This window comes from Ciona intestinalis, chromosome 7, assembly GCF_000224145.3.
Source record: "Ciona intestinalis chromosome 7, KH, whole genome shotgun sequence".
NCBI lineage: Eukaryota > Metazoa > Chordata > Ascidiacea > Phlebobranchia > Cionidae > Ciona > Ciona intestinalis.
Window position 1 is genome coordinate 1,309,315 of NC_020172.2, and position 17,654 is coordinate 1,326,968.

The 17,654-nt window shown below is 36.9% G+C and overlaps 2 protein-coding genes and 1 long non-coding RNA gene across 7 annotated transcripts; all 3 read left to right on the forward strand.

The window, feature by feature from the left end:
- The first annotated feature begins 6 nt into the window (after window positions 1-6).
- Window positions 7-17,302, forward strand: LOC113474359. The gene is made up of 2 exons (XR_003396022.1): window positions 7-154; window positions 15,939-17,302. It is a non-coding gene; the product is annotated as an uncharacterized LOC113474359 (long non-coding RNA).
- Window positions 152-5,622, forward strand: LOC100186129 (apelin receptor B-like). The gene is made up of 8 exons (XM_026835040.1): window positions 152-715; window positions 1,589-1,667; window positions 1,931-2,042; window positions 2,530-2,638; window positions 3,183-3,307; window positions 3,632-3,706; window positions 4,357-4,431; window positions 4,846-5,622. Exons 1-8 carry the CDS (start codon window positions 574-576, stop codon window positions 4,927-4,929), a joined length of 801 nt encoding a protein of 266 aa, XP_026690841.1. The 5' UTR covers window positions 152-573; the 3' UTR covers window positions 4,930-5,622.
- Window positions 6,541-14,719, forward strand: LOC101242791 (neuropeptides B/W receptor type 1-like). 5 transcript variants are annotated; one of them, XM_026835019.1, is made up of 11 exons: window positions 6,541-7,135; window positions 9,064-9,173; window positions 10,235-10,369; window positions 10,451-10,551; window positions 11,003-11,072; window positions 11,392-11,503; window positions 12,085-12,199; window positions 13,213-13,328; window positions 13,587-13,727; window positions 14,126-14,223; window positions 14,447-14,579. In XM_026835019.1, the coding sequence occupies exons 1-11, from the start codon at window positions 6,971-6,973 to the stop codon at window positions 14,553-14,555; spliced, it is 1,272 nt and encodes a 423-aa protein (XP_026690820.1). In that variant the 5' UTR covers window positions 6,541-6,970; the 3' UTR covers window positions 14,556-14,579. The 5 variants fall into 5 exon arrangements, with proteins under 5 accessions (XP_026690820.1, XP_026690821.1, XP_026690819.1 ...); XM_026835020.1 differs by lacking the exon at window positions 14,447-14,579 and adding an exon at window positions 14,587-14,719 and having other exon boundaries at window positions 6,542-7,135; window positions 10,235-10,375; window positions 14,139-14,223; XM_026835018.1 differs by having other exon boundaries at window positions 6,542-7,135; window positions 10,235-10,375.
- Window positions 17,303-17,654: the final 352 nt, after the last annotated feature.

The window sequence follows — 17,654 nt, forward strand, 5'->3', positions numbered from 1 at the left end:
AGAAACGTGGCCTTGTTTCGTTTGCCCTTTTTGTTCCTCTTTTCCAGTAACCGAATGCGGATCGGACGTAATCCATCCGTTCGTATATATTTCACCGTTAATGTTTGTATTAATTATAGTGTTTAACCCTAACGAAGGATTCTATTTGAATAAGGTTACTACATGTAAGTGAAATTTGTATTTATTTGTAACTGTATGTAACACCTGGAGTGGCCCTGTCCTCTCACCCTGTTTAACCGTCCCGTATCCTAAAGAGTACCGTCCCGTATCCTAAAGAGTACCGTCCCGTATCCTAAAGAGTACCGTCCCGTAAAGTGTACCGTTCCTCTACTTCACACAATAAACCTTAAGACAGTTTGGAAGGCTGGTAGTGCTCTACTGATAAAGGACGCGTTGTAAGCACAGAGAGAAGTTCAGACGGGACACACGGTCACGTCTACACCCAATCGAATAGTTTCAGTTATATACTGCCTCGGGACAAGTGGGCCACGCCCGACGAAAAGGCAGCTATAACAGACGTATAAGTACTTTTTCCCAAAAGTCAGCATACCAATTGCATGTCGTAAGCTATAAATGTACGTTTTATCAACTCATGTTTTAACGTACAGAACTTGGGGCAAGGCGAAAATTACGGTGTTTGTTATGTGGGTGGTTGCTGGGATAACAAGCTGTATGTCTCTTTATTTCCGTGAATCGAAATACAGTTCAACAACAGGTGGCTTGGTTTGTATATTTTTAGTCAATTTATGAGCAAATTGGAAAAATAACAGGCAATTAGGAAAAAAACACCATCGTTTTTTTGTCAGCTGTTCAAAACAGAACTTTTTAATTATGCTTGTTATGGACCAAACAAGTCAATTTATTTTTTCTTGAATGCCACGCGCCCTGTTTGTACCATTACAAATTAAGGAATTGATCTTAAAACAAAAGCTAAGCAATTTCCGTTTTAATTTGCCACTTTCACCTGCTCTTTGCAACAGTCAATTCATAACAGCTGAAATGTGTTACTGGTACATGGTATCGATCGATACACGTAGTATTCCTTATATTAGTTTAACTGTGTGAAAAAAGGTGCAAACCGGTATATAATGCAAAGGTTAAATATGTTTACCCTCTATGCATTCATATCATAAGCTTCGTCATTTTTAAACGCTTTCAAAGAGATTTTATTAATTATTGAATAATTTATAAATGAAAATCGAGTACGCATAATCTGAAAATATAGTCGAACTTTCGAGTTCGGGAAATCTTCTTAAAGTACTTTATTATTATCGAAAATGATATGATCGATTATGGCGAGTTGCTTCACATCTTTCCCATAAATGCACACAAAATAGGTCGATAATCTGTCCTGTGTCTTTAGTCAAGAAATTGCGGAACCAATCGCTCACATTCGTTCATAATCGGTTACGTGACAAACCGACGTATACACATACGACATTATATACACATACGACAGGGTATAACAAAAAACACAATTTATTTCGTTCACTAAAAAACAATTAAATAACTTGCATTTTGTTACCCTAGCAAATGATATTTAACTCAACTTTAATGGGTCCATTGATTTACATAAATATTTTTTCAGGACACTTTCACTGTCGGTGGAACTTTGACGAGCATATATCTTCGCACGTAACCTGGTTTTGCGTTCATTTTCTACTAAGGTAAGCGCGTAAGTGTTATAGTGGGGTGGGGAAGATGGGACACCTTGTTGTTCTATTATCTCGTTTCATTTAGTAGTATACAAGGAGTATTCAAGGAATTATAAAACAGTATCTTTACGACTCCGGCATACCGTTGTTAAATGTTTAAAACACGATCACATTTGAATAATATGTGCTAAAGGTGTCCTATCTTACCCCACCCAACTATATCATAGGTTTTGGACATAATGATGCGCTAAAAAATAAACGAAATTTATTTGAAGATTTTTTGTCGGTTTCGGATTACCTTTAGGCACAATGGTGGTCGCCTACATTATTATCATTGCCTACTTACAAAGAAGAAAGTCACAGAAAAAACTCCTTCGCCGGAAACAGGTTAGTCTGTATTGTTAGCTCATCCTGTATTTCTATATAGTAGGTGGGGGAAGATGGGACAACTTTGACACATAATAACTAAATATTCTGATCGTGTTTTAAACAATTAACAACGGTCTATGAAAGTCGTGTGGACAAGGTTTTATATAAAAAAATCGTTGAATGTTTGTTTACTACCAAATTGGAGGAGAAAATAGATTGAAAAGGTGTCCCATCTATCCCTACCCTACTATATTATTTCTTAACTTTATATCCCATCAATAAACTTAATGTATTTTTTTAAACATATACAATAAACAATGAAGGCAAGTTACTTCGCATGTTTGGATATTATGTGCTATAAAGGTGTCCTGCCTTTCCCCCACCCTATAAAGGTGTCCTGACTTCCCCCATTCTGTTAAATTATAGGGCTTATGTGTGTAAACAAACGTCGTTGGCGTGCCTGGAGAGACAGATGTCAAAAATGTGAAAGATTTTATTTTTACAGGACCGTGTTACTCTTACTGTATCTACTGTGGTGGTCGTTTATCTCGCATGTTTCCTCCCTAACCAGATCTCCAACTTAATATACATGGCACAGGGACTCGGAATTTTGCGTAAGTGCAAACAAATTGATAAAACTTGTATATTAACACACGTATAAATGATGGAGGAAGATGGGACACCTTTTCATTCTATTTGTTAGTAAACAAAGAACATTTAAAAAGTTATATAACGATATTCTTACGACTACCATACCGATGTTAGTTGTCTAAAATTTGATTGGGATATTTAGGTATTATGCGTCAAAGTTGTCCCATTTCCCCCACCTATATATTACCGGTTGGTGCATGCATTGTAAGTTATTGGCAAATTCTGATGATGTCTCGCCTGGGGGTCGGTTCTTTCTACAAATGTCACAAAAAGTGCTGGAAGACCCTTTTCACAGTTACAATTATAAATTGACGTTCATTTACTTTTTTATATCTGAAAACCTATTCCCATATGCCACAACAACACCGATTTTCTTTAGTCTGTACACTCTATACGGAAACTGATCAAAAGCGTCGTATTCACAGCCAAAACGACTGGAAAGGCATCGTAAAAAAACCCTTGATCGATTTAAAATATGTTTTCATAACTATGATGAAATCTTTTCAGCACAGAGCGATGTTCCTTCACTGGCGCAATACAACATTCACCTTGTAGTTACCTGTTTGTCCTGGGGCCACGGATGTGTCAACCCTTTCCTTTACGCGTTTATGCGAGAGGACGTTAGATTAAAGGTAAACCCAATGTGTCTGCAATGTTGCCCTGTTACTGATGGTATAATGGAGTGGGAGAGATGGGACACCTTTTCGTAGAAAAGAATATTTAAAGAATTATAAAACCGTATCTTTATCACGATTCCCATTGACCGTTATTAATTGTTTAAAACCCGATCAGGGTGTTTAGATATTATGTGCTAAAGATGTCCCGTCATCTCTTACTACTAAATATAGTATTACAATATACCATGAACATAAACAAAATATATTTATAGTGTTATAGGACGTATACCTGATATATAAATACTACGATTGCCAAAAAACGCGAATCTATATTTTTAGCTAACAGAAACAGTGAACCAAATCGGTTGTCTTGTGCCAATCAAAGACAGAAGAAACGTTACTGAGCAAACACAGGTGCTAGGCAAAGTTGGTTAAACCAAAATGAGTGTTATTAAATAGACGACTCTTTAACCTTAGTATAGGCCTACTGAATTGATGTAATTTTAATTTCCGGGTTATAACAATTGCTAGATTTCTATCATTTGTAGAAATCATTCGTTTGGTGTTTTCTGCAATAGTGCCAACAATGGTAAAAATTTTGAAACAGTAGCTGAAGGAAATATGCGGGATACTTTTAGCACGTAATATTACATGTTATATAACAACTTCCTTTTAGAGACGTATATAATTCCGTCAGTTTTTCTTATACCATCTAATGACAACAAAAATATAAAAAATTCTTACAGCAGTTATTATATAGTATAGGATGGGGAAGATGGGACACTTTTTTGTTCTATTTTCTTGTCCTATTTGGTAGTAAACAAAGAACATTCAAAGAATTACAAACCCGTATTCTCACAACTCCTACATGAAGACTGTTGTTAATTATTTAACATACGATCGGGATATTTGTAGATTATGTGCTAAATGTTTTCCACCTTACCCCATACTACTAAAGTAATCATTAGTTTTAAAAATTTAAACACAATTCTTCACTGTTATATACAAACCCCATTAGGGCAGATACCCAACAGTTTAACGATGATATAACCATATTTTGACAGCAAACTCGAGGTCAAAATTCAAGAAAACAAACTTCCCGGAGTTACAGAAGTAAAGAATCTTTGCCGAAGCAGAAGGTGGGGGCTATATATACATATTGGCCGGACTAGTTAGAAGTAAAATGAACAATTGTACTTTGGCTGTTAACCAATGTTCACAGTTAGGTGCAAAGTCGAATTTCAGAATAACGATTCGAGATTTTAACACAAAGTGGTCGAAAGCGCGCCTGCCTTTTACCATTAGCTCCAACCCGCAGTGGCCGTTATGGATTCTCTAAATTGTAAGCCATACAAAAAATTGAAAAGGATTACCCATAAAAGTCTAACTCGTAAGCTGGCGTAAGGTGTATGAAACACAACACTCATGTTATAACAACCGGCGTTGCCCCGCCACAAGAGGCTTATTAAGTTACATTTATTCAGTATAACGTGACAATCGGCAGTATAGTTCATGTTAAAGTAAAAATTTAAATTTTACATTGTGCTTTTCAGGAAACCCAACCTAAACCAGTAACTATTATCAAGGCTGTACATGCTGGCTCACCTTCAAACCTGCAGAAATGTACTAAAGTCTAATGCTCCGCAGCACTGTTGTACTGAAACATTTTTGTATTTTTAGTATTTCAACTACGTATGTACTCACACTTTGTACTGTAATCGCACTGTAGGTTAGTTTCCTAAGCTTGCAGAGGTGTTTACATTGATTAGCACAGCGAGCACCACATCACTACGCATATATAGCGAAACCTCAGTCTTTGAAAACATCATAAACCGATTTTTTTGCGGTTTGTAGGAAATTTTAAGTCGCCCTAATAGCAGAATATAAACATGGTTCTACTTCTACGACTTACGTTTTATCATGTCCTGAACTTTACTACACCAACTATAGTTCCACTTTCTGTAGTGTTAACTGTTTTAGCTCATTCGTACATCGTATTCGCACATTTTCTATTATGTGTTTTGCATTAGATACGTCAAAGTATTAAAGTATGTGAATTTTAACAAGACAACGATTCAATGAGGACTTCACTACTAAAAAGTGACCACATTGATAACCTTGGTCAGTATTAGGCTATTAGAGCCACAATAAAAGTCTCATTTAACGTGGTATAACTTATATTTTTTAGCCTTATAATCAAACCATTTGGAAACAATATTGTGATAGCGATTTTGCATCAAACGAGGATGATTTATTAAATCTTGAAAGAAAAAGTTCGTTCCGCTTATATGTTTATAAGAACATGCCAAAGTTACACGAAAATTATACAGTGTGGGGGGAAAGGGACACTTTTAGCAAATATTATTCAAATATGCTGATCGTGTTTAAACAAATAACAACGGTCTATAGAAGTCGTGATAAGGATACGTTTTATAATCTTTGAATGTTCTTTGTTTACTGCCAAATAGAACGATAAAATGGAAAGAAATGTGTTCTATCTTCCCCTACCCTACTATATAACAGATTATTTTTACATTGGTGGCGCTGTTGCACAATAAAATCGAGATCCATAGGGGAGCGCCTGAATTCTACAAATGATGAAAGCACATACGTGAGACCGCTGTGAAATCGATATCAGTGTAATTCCATCTATGCCTTTATTTTGCCTTGTCTGTTCCGCGAGCCGCGCGCGTAAATTTTTTAGTTGCCGAACTTCAAAGTGGGCTTTAAATAAAATATGAGACATGATGTAACAGAGAAAAATTGTAAACTAGATGCACAATGTAGATAACCACACCTGTATGAGTTCTTTATACTTTCTTGCCGAAATGATAAAAGTGCTAACTATACGTGGCGTTTTACCTGTTGTGCTTATAGCCTCTATAGTCGAAGGCCCAGCGTGCAGATTGAAACAATTTTGAGCTTAGTGCAGAAGTATTTTCAGTTTTGTATATTGTACGAATGATTTAATGGAATGATATGGCTGGCTTATTCTGAAAATCAAATCAAGCTTGGCATATGGACCATGAGAGGCCAATTTGAAGTGCAGTCAGTCGATGTGTAAGTGATGTTGAGTGCTGGTTGTATATATACAAGTATATTATGATCGGCTATATGCCTTCGTTTACACAGTGCAAGCTTTCAGGTCGGCCCAGATCGATCTTTAAGTTTTCAAATTCGAGCAAATCGCGTTTGCGGCAGAAACGGTGACGGATTTTCGCGCGCAGCAGAAAAAACAGTATTTTAAAGTAAAAACTAATTTTAGATGCTTATGGGACAGGTTCGTAGATTTTGCGTCAGTTAGATTAATCTTAGGCTGAGCTGCTTTGTTGGGAGATTTTAATTAACTCAAGCATCGCTATATCTGTGGTTTGGTAAACCGCAGCGTAGCGAAAAGAAAATTCGGGGAAACATTGTTGGAATCGCTGAAACAGTGGTCGGAACGAAAGTGTGGGAACAGCAATTTCCAAGGACAAAAACAGACCTGCGTTTTTAAACGAATACAATCGAAGCAACAGTAAGACAAAACGGTATTAGTGGACAAACCCGCACAAAACTAGGCACCAGCGAATGGTTATGATGTATACCTACAAAGCTAATAGTCTTGCTTTTATTTCAGGTAAAGGTAAAACAGAGTGTTTGTAAAATTAAGCATCAGTTTAAGAATTACACACCAAGATGACGTCACCAGCTACCGAAGTAATCGACGTCACGGCCACATCAGAGTCTATCGTGACGTCAAACTCCGTCTTAAAATCAATCGTGCTACCAATTATATACAGCCTTGTGTGCGGTGTCGGGCTGATTGGTAACGGAATGATCATTTATATTATACAAGTAAAGGTAAGACGTTTTGTTCATATAGGCGCACACATTACTAAACATTTGACCCACATGTGTCATTTTGAATCCCATATACCAGTTTACATAATTTGAAACCATTTAAACCCTCTGCGGTTCATAGATATATTAAGATACCCAGATAAAAGCAAGCTAATTTGAAGGTCTAATTTCAAAACGCCAGTTTAGAGAAATTACTCGTTAATACGCGGCAGACAAATATGTAATTCAAGTCACAATAAGGATAATATTATTTTTGCCATTAAGAGATCAAGCTGCCTCAGAATTGATCTGTTTACCTTTATCAATTTTTAATGGCGTGTCAGGTTAGATCGCCAATTACATAAGTTGTTGCATGCGATAGAACATTTATTCCCAGTTCGTTAACAAACCACCAAACATAGGAAAACCAAATAACAAGCGCAGTTTAACCACGTATGCGGGTGAGAAAAATTGTGAAAAATTATATAATCATGCTAAACAGGGATGAATTAAGTACTGTATGGTAACCGCTAGCACATAATAACCTGTATATTCTAATCGCTTTTTAACAATTGACAACGTTTTTAAAGTCATGTGCTACGGTTACATAATTCGGTACTTTTGTTTGTTCAATACCAAATGTGATGGAAAAAGAAAACAACAGAAACATGGCCTTACACCATTCTACTGAACCTAAGGACATTTTTCATGCATATTTATGCATTAAATTTTTTTCCACGCCGATCAACTTTAAAGAAATCTTTGTTTGATGAAAAAGAATAATCAGCTTGGCATGTATGGCGGGTACAAATATCAAATTACCTTAGACATTCAATCGATTGCTTACAGCTAATTATAAATAAGAAAGTACGATGCCTTGGCATTCAAATCATTATATAATAGGGTGGGGAAAGACGGGAAACCTTTAGCACATAATAATATTTAAATTTCCTGATCGTGTTTTAAACAATTAACAACGGCCTTTGCTGATGGGAGTCGTGAGGATAGAGTTTTATAATTTTTTGAATATGTTTTTTGTTTACTACTTAATGGGACGAGAAAATAGAGTTAAAAGGTTTCGAGTCCTCTCCCACCCTACTGTATAACATTACGCGCAGAGTTTCACGCGGTTAAACACAAGAAGTCTTTATGAAAATAGACACGCGTCCGATGGTATAAAGCGTTGGCTTTTCGCTTGATTGTAGCCATAAAGCGAGACTCGTTACTATATTTTACCGATTATTAGCGTAGTTAGCTAATTAAACGTAAACGATGAAAGTTATTAAGGCATATATAACTTATGTGGTCCATTAGCAATGTTCAACTTTTCCGCTTAATTGCCAACGTATATCTGCACTTTATTTGAACATATAGCTAAGCCAGGATCAATTCTTATCGTGGTTTTTGTTGTGCGCTGGGTTGATTGCTAATTTCAGCCAACAATTGATTATTTTAAAACTGTTTGCTTGGCGGAACAGCCGATTTTAAATTGGTTTCAGCTTAAAATCACATGCAGTTTGTTCCCACGAAACTTAGAATTGATCTGAATGGGTTTGTTTACACGCACGTATACAGTGTATGCTGCAATCACCATTTGCAGGCGGGTAATACTGTAATACTGCATGGTAACATAACTGTACCCTATATGCCACAACGATTCCCAAGTTTTCTCTGTGGGGCAAATATAGTTTAGTGGGTTAAGATTGGTAATCCTAAAACACTAACGTAGCGTTGTTAACTGTTGAAAACACGATCAGGAAATATAGGATACTGGTCCTGACGATAACCAATCTCACCCACAGAACTATAATTATTCAACGGCGGTGCCCCGCCGGTTTAAAGTACAACATAATTAGGTCTGTGCTCCAACAGTAATGTATCTGTGCTAACCCGCGGTTTGAAAATCTCTACTGTATGTTGTTGTACTAACCGCCTAAACACTTTACCAGATGAGAGGGCGAAGCATTACGGATGTATACGTAATAAACCTGGCAATCGCGGACTTCATATTTCTGGCTATGCTGCCGTTCTGGATCATTGATCTTGCAGCACATGACAGGTAAACTTCGTATACATAACATAATAACACGTATTAGTGATCATAAATGACGTCGGCTTTCTTTGAAAAAGTGCAAATTTAGAATTTGTTGACAAACTTCGCAATTCTGGGATTAAAACAATATGCAAATTATAATAATTTCTGTCTTTGTTTTGTTTACATTAAAAAACACAGTTCATTTTCTTGAACCAAGAAAACAACGCAATACATTGACTGAAGTTGTTATATAGTAGGGTGGGGGTTGATGGGACACCTTTTCATTCGTTTTTCCCGCCCCATTAGGTAGTAAACAAAAAAACATTCAATGAATTATAACACCTTATTCTCGACCTCGTTGTTAATTATTTAAAATAAGATCAGGATATTTGGTTATTATGTGCTAAAGGTGTCCCGCCTTCTCCTACCGTAGCGTGTAATTGACCAGACATAAATTAAAATCGGCTCTAACTTATCTAACCGAAAATCTGTAACGCCCAAAACTATATATGATTCATATTTATGAATGGAAACCGATGTGTCAGGACTTACTACATGTTTTCGATGACTGATAAAAAACTATATCCATATCGTGTGAATAAAGGCAATATAACTATATTTATATTCCACTAAACTATAACCTTTAGTTTTTGGTATAAATAAATGTATAGTATTTGTTTTTGCGTAACGGGCGGCGACGATAGTTATATAACACACATTTTCCGTTTCATACACCCCGCTCTTGCTTATAAAGTATATCAACAATTATGCAACCTTATGGGTGACTTTTATCATCTTTTAGTATATTTTGTTTTTTTTTGTCCCAGTTTGTAGTAAACAGTGAACATACAAAGAATTATAAAACCGTATCCCCACGACTCCCATTGACCGTTGCTAATTGTTTAAAACACGATCAGGATGTTTGGATATTATGTACTAAAGGTGTGCCGTCTCCCCCACCCCACTCTTTATGGCTGATAATTTAGACAACCCATAACGTCCACCAGGTTCGAGGTATTCCCGGTAAATATCTTTTGGGTGCAAATCTACACAAAGCTAGGCTTTATTGTTGTTTTAACTTTTAGATGGTGGTTTGGGCGCACGATTTGTAAGCTATCAAGCGCGAGCACCCATATACACATGTACGCCAGTGTATTTTTCCTTGCTGCAATGGCCGTGGACCGATTCATTGCTGTTGTTTGCTATCTTAACAGCAAGAGGTACAGGTACGCTAACATAATTTATAAGCGCCCCTTAAATCTATTTAAGCAACAACTTAATAAATGTTCTAATTTGTGCAGAACTAAGCATGGAGCGATTGGGGGATGTTTGGTGTTGTGGATAATGGCAATCATAATGAGCATACTACCTTACCAATTCAGAGACCTTGCCACCGTTAATGGTAAAATTTTACCAATAATAAAACCTATATAGTTTTTAGGATGTACAATATATAGTAGGTCGGTGGAAGATGGGACACCTTATCATTGTATTTTCTCGTCCCGTTTAGTAGTAAACGAAGAACATACACAGAAGTCTAAAGCGTATTTTCATGACATACATAGACCGTTGTTAATTGGTTAAAACATGATCAGGATATTTGGATATTATGTGTTAAAGGTGTCCCGTCTTCCCCCACCCTACTATAAATCTGTTATATTCACGTTACAAAAGGTATATTCTATATAGAGTGTGTAAAGAGCATACGCGTTTGACTATTAGGCTGACAGCGTGGCCGGGTATTCTATTCTTTGTGGGTAATTAAGGTCCCGCAGCGTGATGGCACGCCATAGGTTCAAGCATTTAGGCCATTCATCAAGTGTTAGTGTCAGTAAAATATATTTTCCATTTAGATTACAGTACGTGCGTGTGGGCATTCAATGATACAGATACGATTTGGTTCTTGATGCAATTTCTTTTGAGGTATAACAGCTGTTGTTATTTACATTAAAAAGCGGTTTGTGGAAATCAAAGTCGCATTTTCGATTACTGATCGACGATGAAAATAACTGGATAATAACCCGTAGTCAGAAAATATATTAGATTGCCCATGTTTTAATGTTATTTCATCGTTTACCTTATGATGGTAAACAAGGAATATTTACAGAATCATAAATCTGTATTTTTGTAACTTGCGTTGTTAAAACACGATTAAAAAATGTTGGATAGCAATTTTGGATAGCCCCGCCCCCAATATCATATTCCTAAACATGTTTTCGTTGACATAAAATTATGCACGCAGGTCTGTGATAGCATTTGCCCTGCCTTTTGTTGTAATAGTGGTCTGCTACATATGGATTGCTGTGTTCCTGAAATCCCGGAAGACCAGCGGACGGCTGACAAGTCAACGTCAGGTATAATACCTAAATTATGTAGCAGAACAGTTTCGAAGCGCACCAACGACGTGTGTACGTATATTATCCGTATATAAAAGCTATATTGTGGTATATATAAAAGCTTATTAAACTGTTGCGGGTTTGAACTTTTATATTTGTTTGATTTTAGCGAATGAGTTGTTTTCCTTTTTCTTAGGCGTATCGATTGATGCAGCCTTGTGGTAAAGTGCTGTACTGCGGTTGGAAAAATAATTCCGGCAGAAAAATAACTCCTTATAACTTCCGGCCTTATTTTCTGTGAAGTGTGCTGACAGGTTTAAATAATTGATGCGAATAGTTAGAAGGGTGCTGCTGCCAATTTAAACAGCTCCTCCTCCCAAACAAAGCACTACAGGTGTAGGCTACAAAGTTGTCTGGCTGAGTGTCTTTTAACGTCAGCACTTACAGGTCGCCGATGGTCTAATTTAATTTAGAAAACACACGAAGCCAAGAAATTGCTGAGGGCGCAGTAGGAATTCTAAACTTATTACGCTCTTATTGATTGTTTTTGCACTATGACCCACCCCATTCCTATGTTCATTAGCTGCTTTATTTTGCAGGATAAAGCAACAGTAATGGTGCTGGTAATAATTGCGGTATTTCTACTTTGCTGGCTTCCAAACCAATTGTCGAACTTCGTCTACGTTGGACAAGGATTGGGTTTTATTCCTGCAGGTTGTAGCACGACTGTTTAATAAATGTTGTAAAATATTGCGCACCGCCTGACGTCTTTTGCATATATACCGTGTCCTTTATTGGGGTCATATTTAATAATGGCAGTATGCATAATTTAAGGGCATGATAGCCCATGCGAATACAATGGGTGCAATTACGCCGTGTCGTAATAATACCCAGGGAATTAAGTATTTGTATCGATAAGAAAATGAAATTACTGATCTTAGCAGCATTTGTATCTTAGCTATCGCACACAATGATATAACAAACGAACCGAGATATTCGACCATTTGGGGTTCAGAAATAATCTTGTTATACCATTAGGTTTTCCGGTCGCTAAGGTTAAAATAGGAGGTAATATTAAAGCGGCCTTTTAATCAAGACTATGATATAATTTCCACACGGTCTAAGACCGTAAAGTGCAATTTTACAAGTTCGATTCAACTTAAACTCATAAAGTTAAAAGTTATTTTTACAAGCTCACAGTTGTGGTGGGGCGCGGTTAAATGCGGTATATTTTGACATTTATTTGAAGCTAAGCAAATGTTGAAAATCGGTTGATTCTTAAGCGCCATTAAACAAGGACGGCATAGCATTAGAATAGTAATAGTTTGTAACATTATTTTGACAACAAAATTTAAAACAAAAATGCTACAACAGATATTGATGGTAAAGCTGAATTAAATAAGCGGCCAATGTTATAACTTACTGTGGGGTAAGATGGGATACCCTTAGCACCTAAAACCCAGATTCCCAATCATGATTTTTCATAGTTAACAACGCTTTTTTTAGTGGCGATGCCACGGTTATATACTTGTGTAAGTATTTTTTGTTTAAACTACTAAATGGGAGGAGAAAAAGGAACAAAGATGTCTTATCTTACTCCAAACGTCAACAGGTCATCAACGCACGCGTATGTTTCAATACAAATATATTTCAGCGTGAATGTTTTCTTGTCACATTGTTTTAACAAAGGTATATTAGATAAGAATTAAGTTCACATTTTCTTCCAGGGAGTCATGGTACTGCGCATTACTACATACACATGTTCAGTAACTGCTTGGCGTGGGGTCATAGCTGCATGAATCCTATTCTATACCTGTTCATGCGCGAAGACATAAAGCTAAAGGTGGAGAATTTATTGCTTACAGTGGACCCTATGTCACCTCATACCTAATGTAATACGATTAAGTTTACCGCCACCATGCATGTACCCTAGCAAAGACCACGGCCGAAAGTGATGTATTATAAACGACATGAGGTGGTGATAAAGAATGATATTCTATAAACTTATATAATAATAATTAACATATCATGATATTTGCTCAAGCAATCATACGACTACCGTTGCTTATTAATCACTTATTTTCCCGCTACCCGCATATAGGTCACAGAAATACTACATACTGCAACCAAACGATGCCGAGGCGCAAGTTCTACATTGGAACGAAAGACACCAACAGAAAACAACTCCAATGGACAATTGATGGCGCTAGGGTCCTTGCGATGTAAACGCAACTCTGATTCGGTAATTTTAAACCAGTCATAACAAAAAGCAAAGCATTTTAAGCGTGTATGAGTTTAAACGTTACCATTTTAGCGTCGTCGTTAAAATTTATCGTTTTTTTTGTTCTGCTAAGCTATTTCTTTTGTGTTTAAAAAATATACAGGGTAGTTTATGTTGCCATTTTAATGAATATGTTTTAGGTATATGGTGTAGAGTTGTTTAGTGCTGTGGGGTAGGATGGGAAGCCGTTAGCACCTCAATCTATATTTCGTTTTTGTGTTTAAATAATTAACAACCCTCTCGCGGGGTTGCGGTTTTTTTAATTCTGTAAATATTTTTTGTTTACTACCAAATGTGACGAGCGAAGATAACGATAACGTCCGATTCTACCCCAGCTACTATAACACAAATTATTTTAGAAAACTCCACCAGATGAAGCAGATGCACCACTTGCGGAAGACTTTGACAAACAACATACAGTAGCGCTCGATGCAGAAGGACAAACCCAGTACACAATGTAAGTAAAACATTAAGAATCACGGCTGTTAAATCAATTACAAGTAGGCATGCACACATGTGGAGAACATGTGCGTTTATATTTGTCTAACGTTATTTGGCTTCTGCTTGTTAAATGCATTACCGTTTTTATAAAAATATCAACGCATTGTATGCTTACATTATTCTGACTGATGTTCTGGCATGACATACACCACGTGATAATCATGTTTACTTATCCACAGACAAGCGGAAAAAGGAATTTCATACCATTACGTATATACGCACGCAGTTAGCATTGGTTTTGTGAAATCCAATAACACTTCTGAGCGTGGTGGTTGTACATTACATTAACGTTTTTTATGCTGTAACCTTTTAAATACAGGGTGGCCCACTCGCCAGGAACAAAATCTTTCAACGTTATTGGAACGAAAGGCCAAGCAAGTACTATGGTGTGAAACATATGTACAAATATATGGTGTGAAATAATTAAATAACGCTTCTACAAACAATCTTTTTTTGAAGTTGTTAAACGTCGCAAAACACAATTTTTTAATGAGTTTACACTGTCTGCTATTGTGCAAAAAAAGTAAAAAATCGTTGTTTTTATTTGTCAGTTCTTGATTTAACTGTGCCAGAGTTAAAGTTCCATCGCCGTAAATGTTGTATAAGCCTCATTGGGCAAGTGCGTGAATTTTTTTACACATACAGTAACTGTATCTATATTTTTTGTACACTATACTAAATACACCAAAGCACCCCAGTTTTGTTGTACCGTCCAGCGTCTTAAATACGAGTTGCCAAATTAGCCTAACTTGTGCGGCAAACATTCCTATATTTATAGGGGAGGAGGAATTTTTTTCTCAGTTTGAGTGAATGCGCGGTTTCTCCGAACTTTTTTAACAGGGATGACGCACTTCCGTACCTATAGATGTTGCTCAGCATATAATGACGCAACCAATACAAGCGTTCTGCATAACAACGCAGCGGAAATTTAATAATAGACACTATACTAGTATAGCAGTTACAAGTCGTAACAGTACATTGTATCGTATATTAAATACAGAATGTTGTCATTGTTTTTAGTAACTACTAACCTCGTAAACGTTTTTCTTATATGCGGTATTGCTTCGTTGTACAGTTGAGGCCAAATCTTGGATACAAATAGCTTCATTTTCGCTGTTTAGTTCCTTTGCCCAATTCTGCATGTATGGAGTGATTAGATCGAACTGTTTCGCAGATTCTAGAGTTATGTAGTCGTAGTGCACAACCCCTGGCTAAAGTTATTAGTACCCCATAGGTGGTTTGCAATTGCTAAGAACGCTTGGCTACGCTCCAACGATTTCGGACCATAGTTCGTTTTGTAAAGAACCACTTCGCTTATAAGTCGAGTAGATGTAGTTTGTTTACGTGCTGAAAACTATCAGAAAGGCAGAGAGACATGCGTTTGCATAATATTATGCATAATATTAAGCGCGGCATATACATAGTTTGTACTTTATAAGAAAGTACTATGGTATGTACAGTGCTGGCAACTGTTAGCTTTGAGGTTCATGGTATAAATTGTAGAAGGCCCGGGGCGCCACATGTAACTGACGTCCGAGGTTTGTTTTGATAATGTCTATAAAACTGGGCAATACATATATATATATCGTTGGCAATTCAATGGTGTGTAATATAACGTATATATTGGATATACTACATACATTATTGCATACACTGTGTTTTATATTTTAGTTAGTATAGATATAGAAAGATGACACATGCAATTTTAAGTTTTTGTTGCGACTTGCACTAAAGGTTACTGTTGCGTTGCAATTGTTTGTGTGACGTAACTATGGGAGTAGGAGCAAGAAGAGCTGGGAGAAGAGCAGGAAGAGCAAGACGTCGCAGAGCCAATCACCATCGTCATCACAGGACTGGCATACGTCACAACATACACCATAGGGGACGTGTTCGTCGTGTTGGAGTCGTGAGAGGGGGGAGATCTGCTACGGTGGTCCATTTACGAACCCCTGCCCAAAAAGTTGGGTGTGTTTCTGTGGCCTTGCTGTTTATGTTCGCGTTTGTAAGCGTACCTTTACTTTCCATCGGAAGTTCAGAAATGGGAGCCTTGTTTTACATCGGTATTAGTTTTGTTGTACTTGCCGTCGTCTGTTTAATCACTTGCTTATCCATACAAGCCAAGAAGTCGCTCAATCCGGTCGTTCCACCTTCTACAACCAGCACCACCACTTTTACGACACAAATGGGTTCTATGCCATCGACTGTATTTATGACCAACGAGACAGGCACTGTACACTACCCACCAACGACAGAACCATCATTTCAGCAGCCGTCCAATTACACTACCGCCCCAACGACTGCTGCAAACTTCGCACCGTACTATGCACCTCCAATGGGTCAACCCTATCCAAATACAGCTCCTACTAATCAAATACCGACTACCACATACCCGCCTCAAGGTGTAATCATTCACGCTGACTTGCCCCCCTCCTACGACGAAGTGACATCAAACGATATATACAAAAGCCCATCGTAAACGTGAAACCTATTTAAAAAATTATTATGGTACTGTACAGAGTGGTAATTCAGAGCGTCAATGGTGCATTTATAGAAGTATATTTAAACTTTGTTCAAATTGCATTGAACAAATAAACACCTTATAACGATTAAGGTGATATATGATATATTCTGCAGCAAACTACGTGCCTTGTAATATCCCAACCGCAAGTTTTGTAGCCTTATCCGTTTGAACATTGTACTTACCTACAATATTGTACACTATATTGTGATTGAGAACAGGTAGACCACATGTCAAGTTTTCGAATAAGGCACTGGCGATCTATTCCGTCTGTTTGTGTGATTAAGAATATGGTTCCATCGTTGTTGGTTCTTTTTTGGTTACCTATAAAAGAATAGCTTGATAAATTACTTGTACTACTCGGCCGTTGCATTAGTATTCTAACAGTTGCAAACTACGTTTTAATTTTATAATGGTATTTGTGTACAGCAATATTTACATTACGAAATATCGTAATAAATTATACGTAATTCAAATATCATTGTCATATAAAAAAATATAATACACTTCTATTGCTACAACATTTGAAGAAAGTTTCTGTGAATTATTCTTTTTCATAACCTATTTAACCATTGAAACATAAACATATTATAAAGGAATAATCTATATAAAAGGGTTTATGACGACATACTTGGATTTATTACCTGCAATAGCGAACTGCACAGACTCATATTATGCCAAAGCTTATAGAGCCCTAAATGTTGTCGTATGAAAAACAAAATGCGTAATCCGTATGTAGCAGTTGGTTCAAAACAACCAAAGTCGAAAAGTTTTATTACTCGGTTATTCTGTAGTAACTCAGGTGTTATCGAAGTAGTAAAAATCCTGGCTGGATCTGTGTTTGGGGCTGGTATAGGCTATGGTAAGTC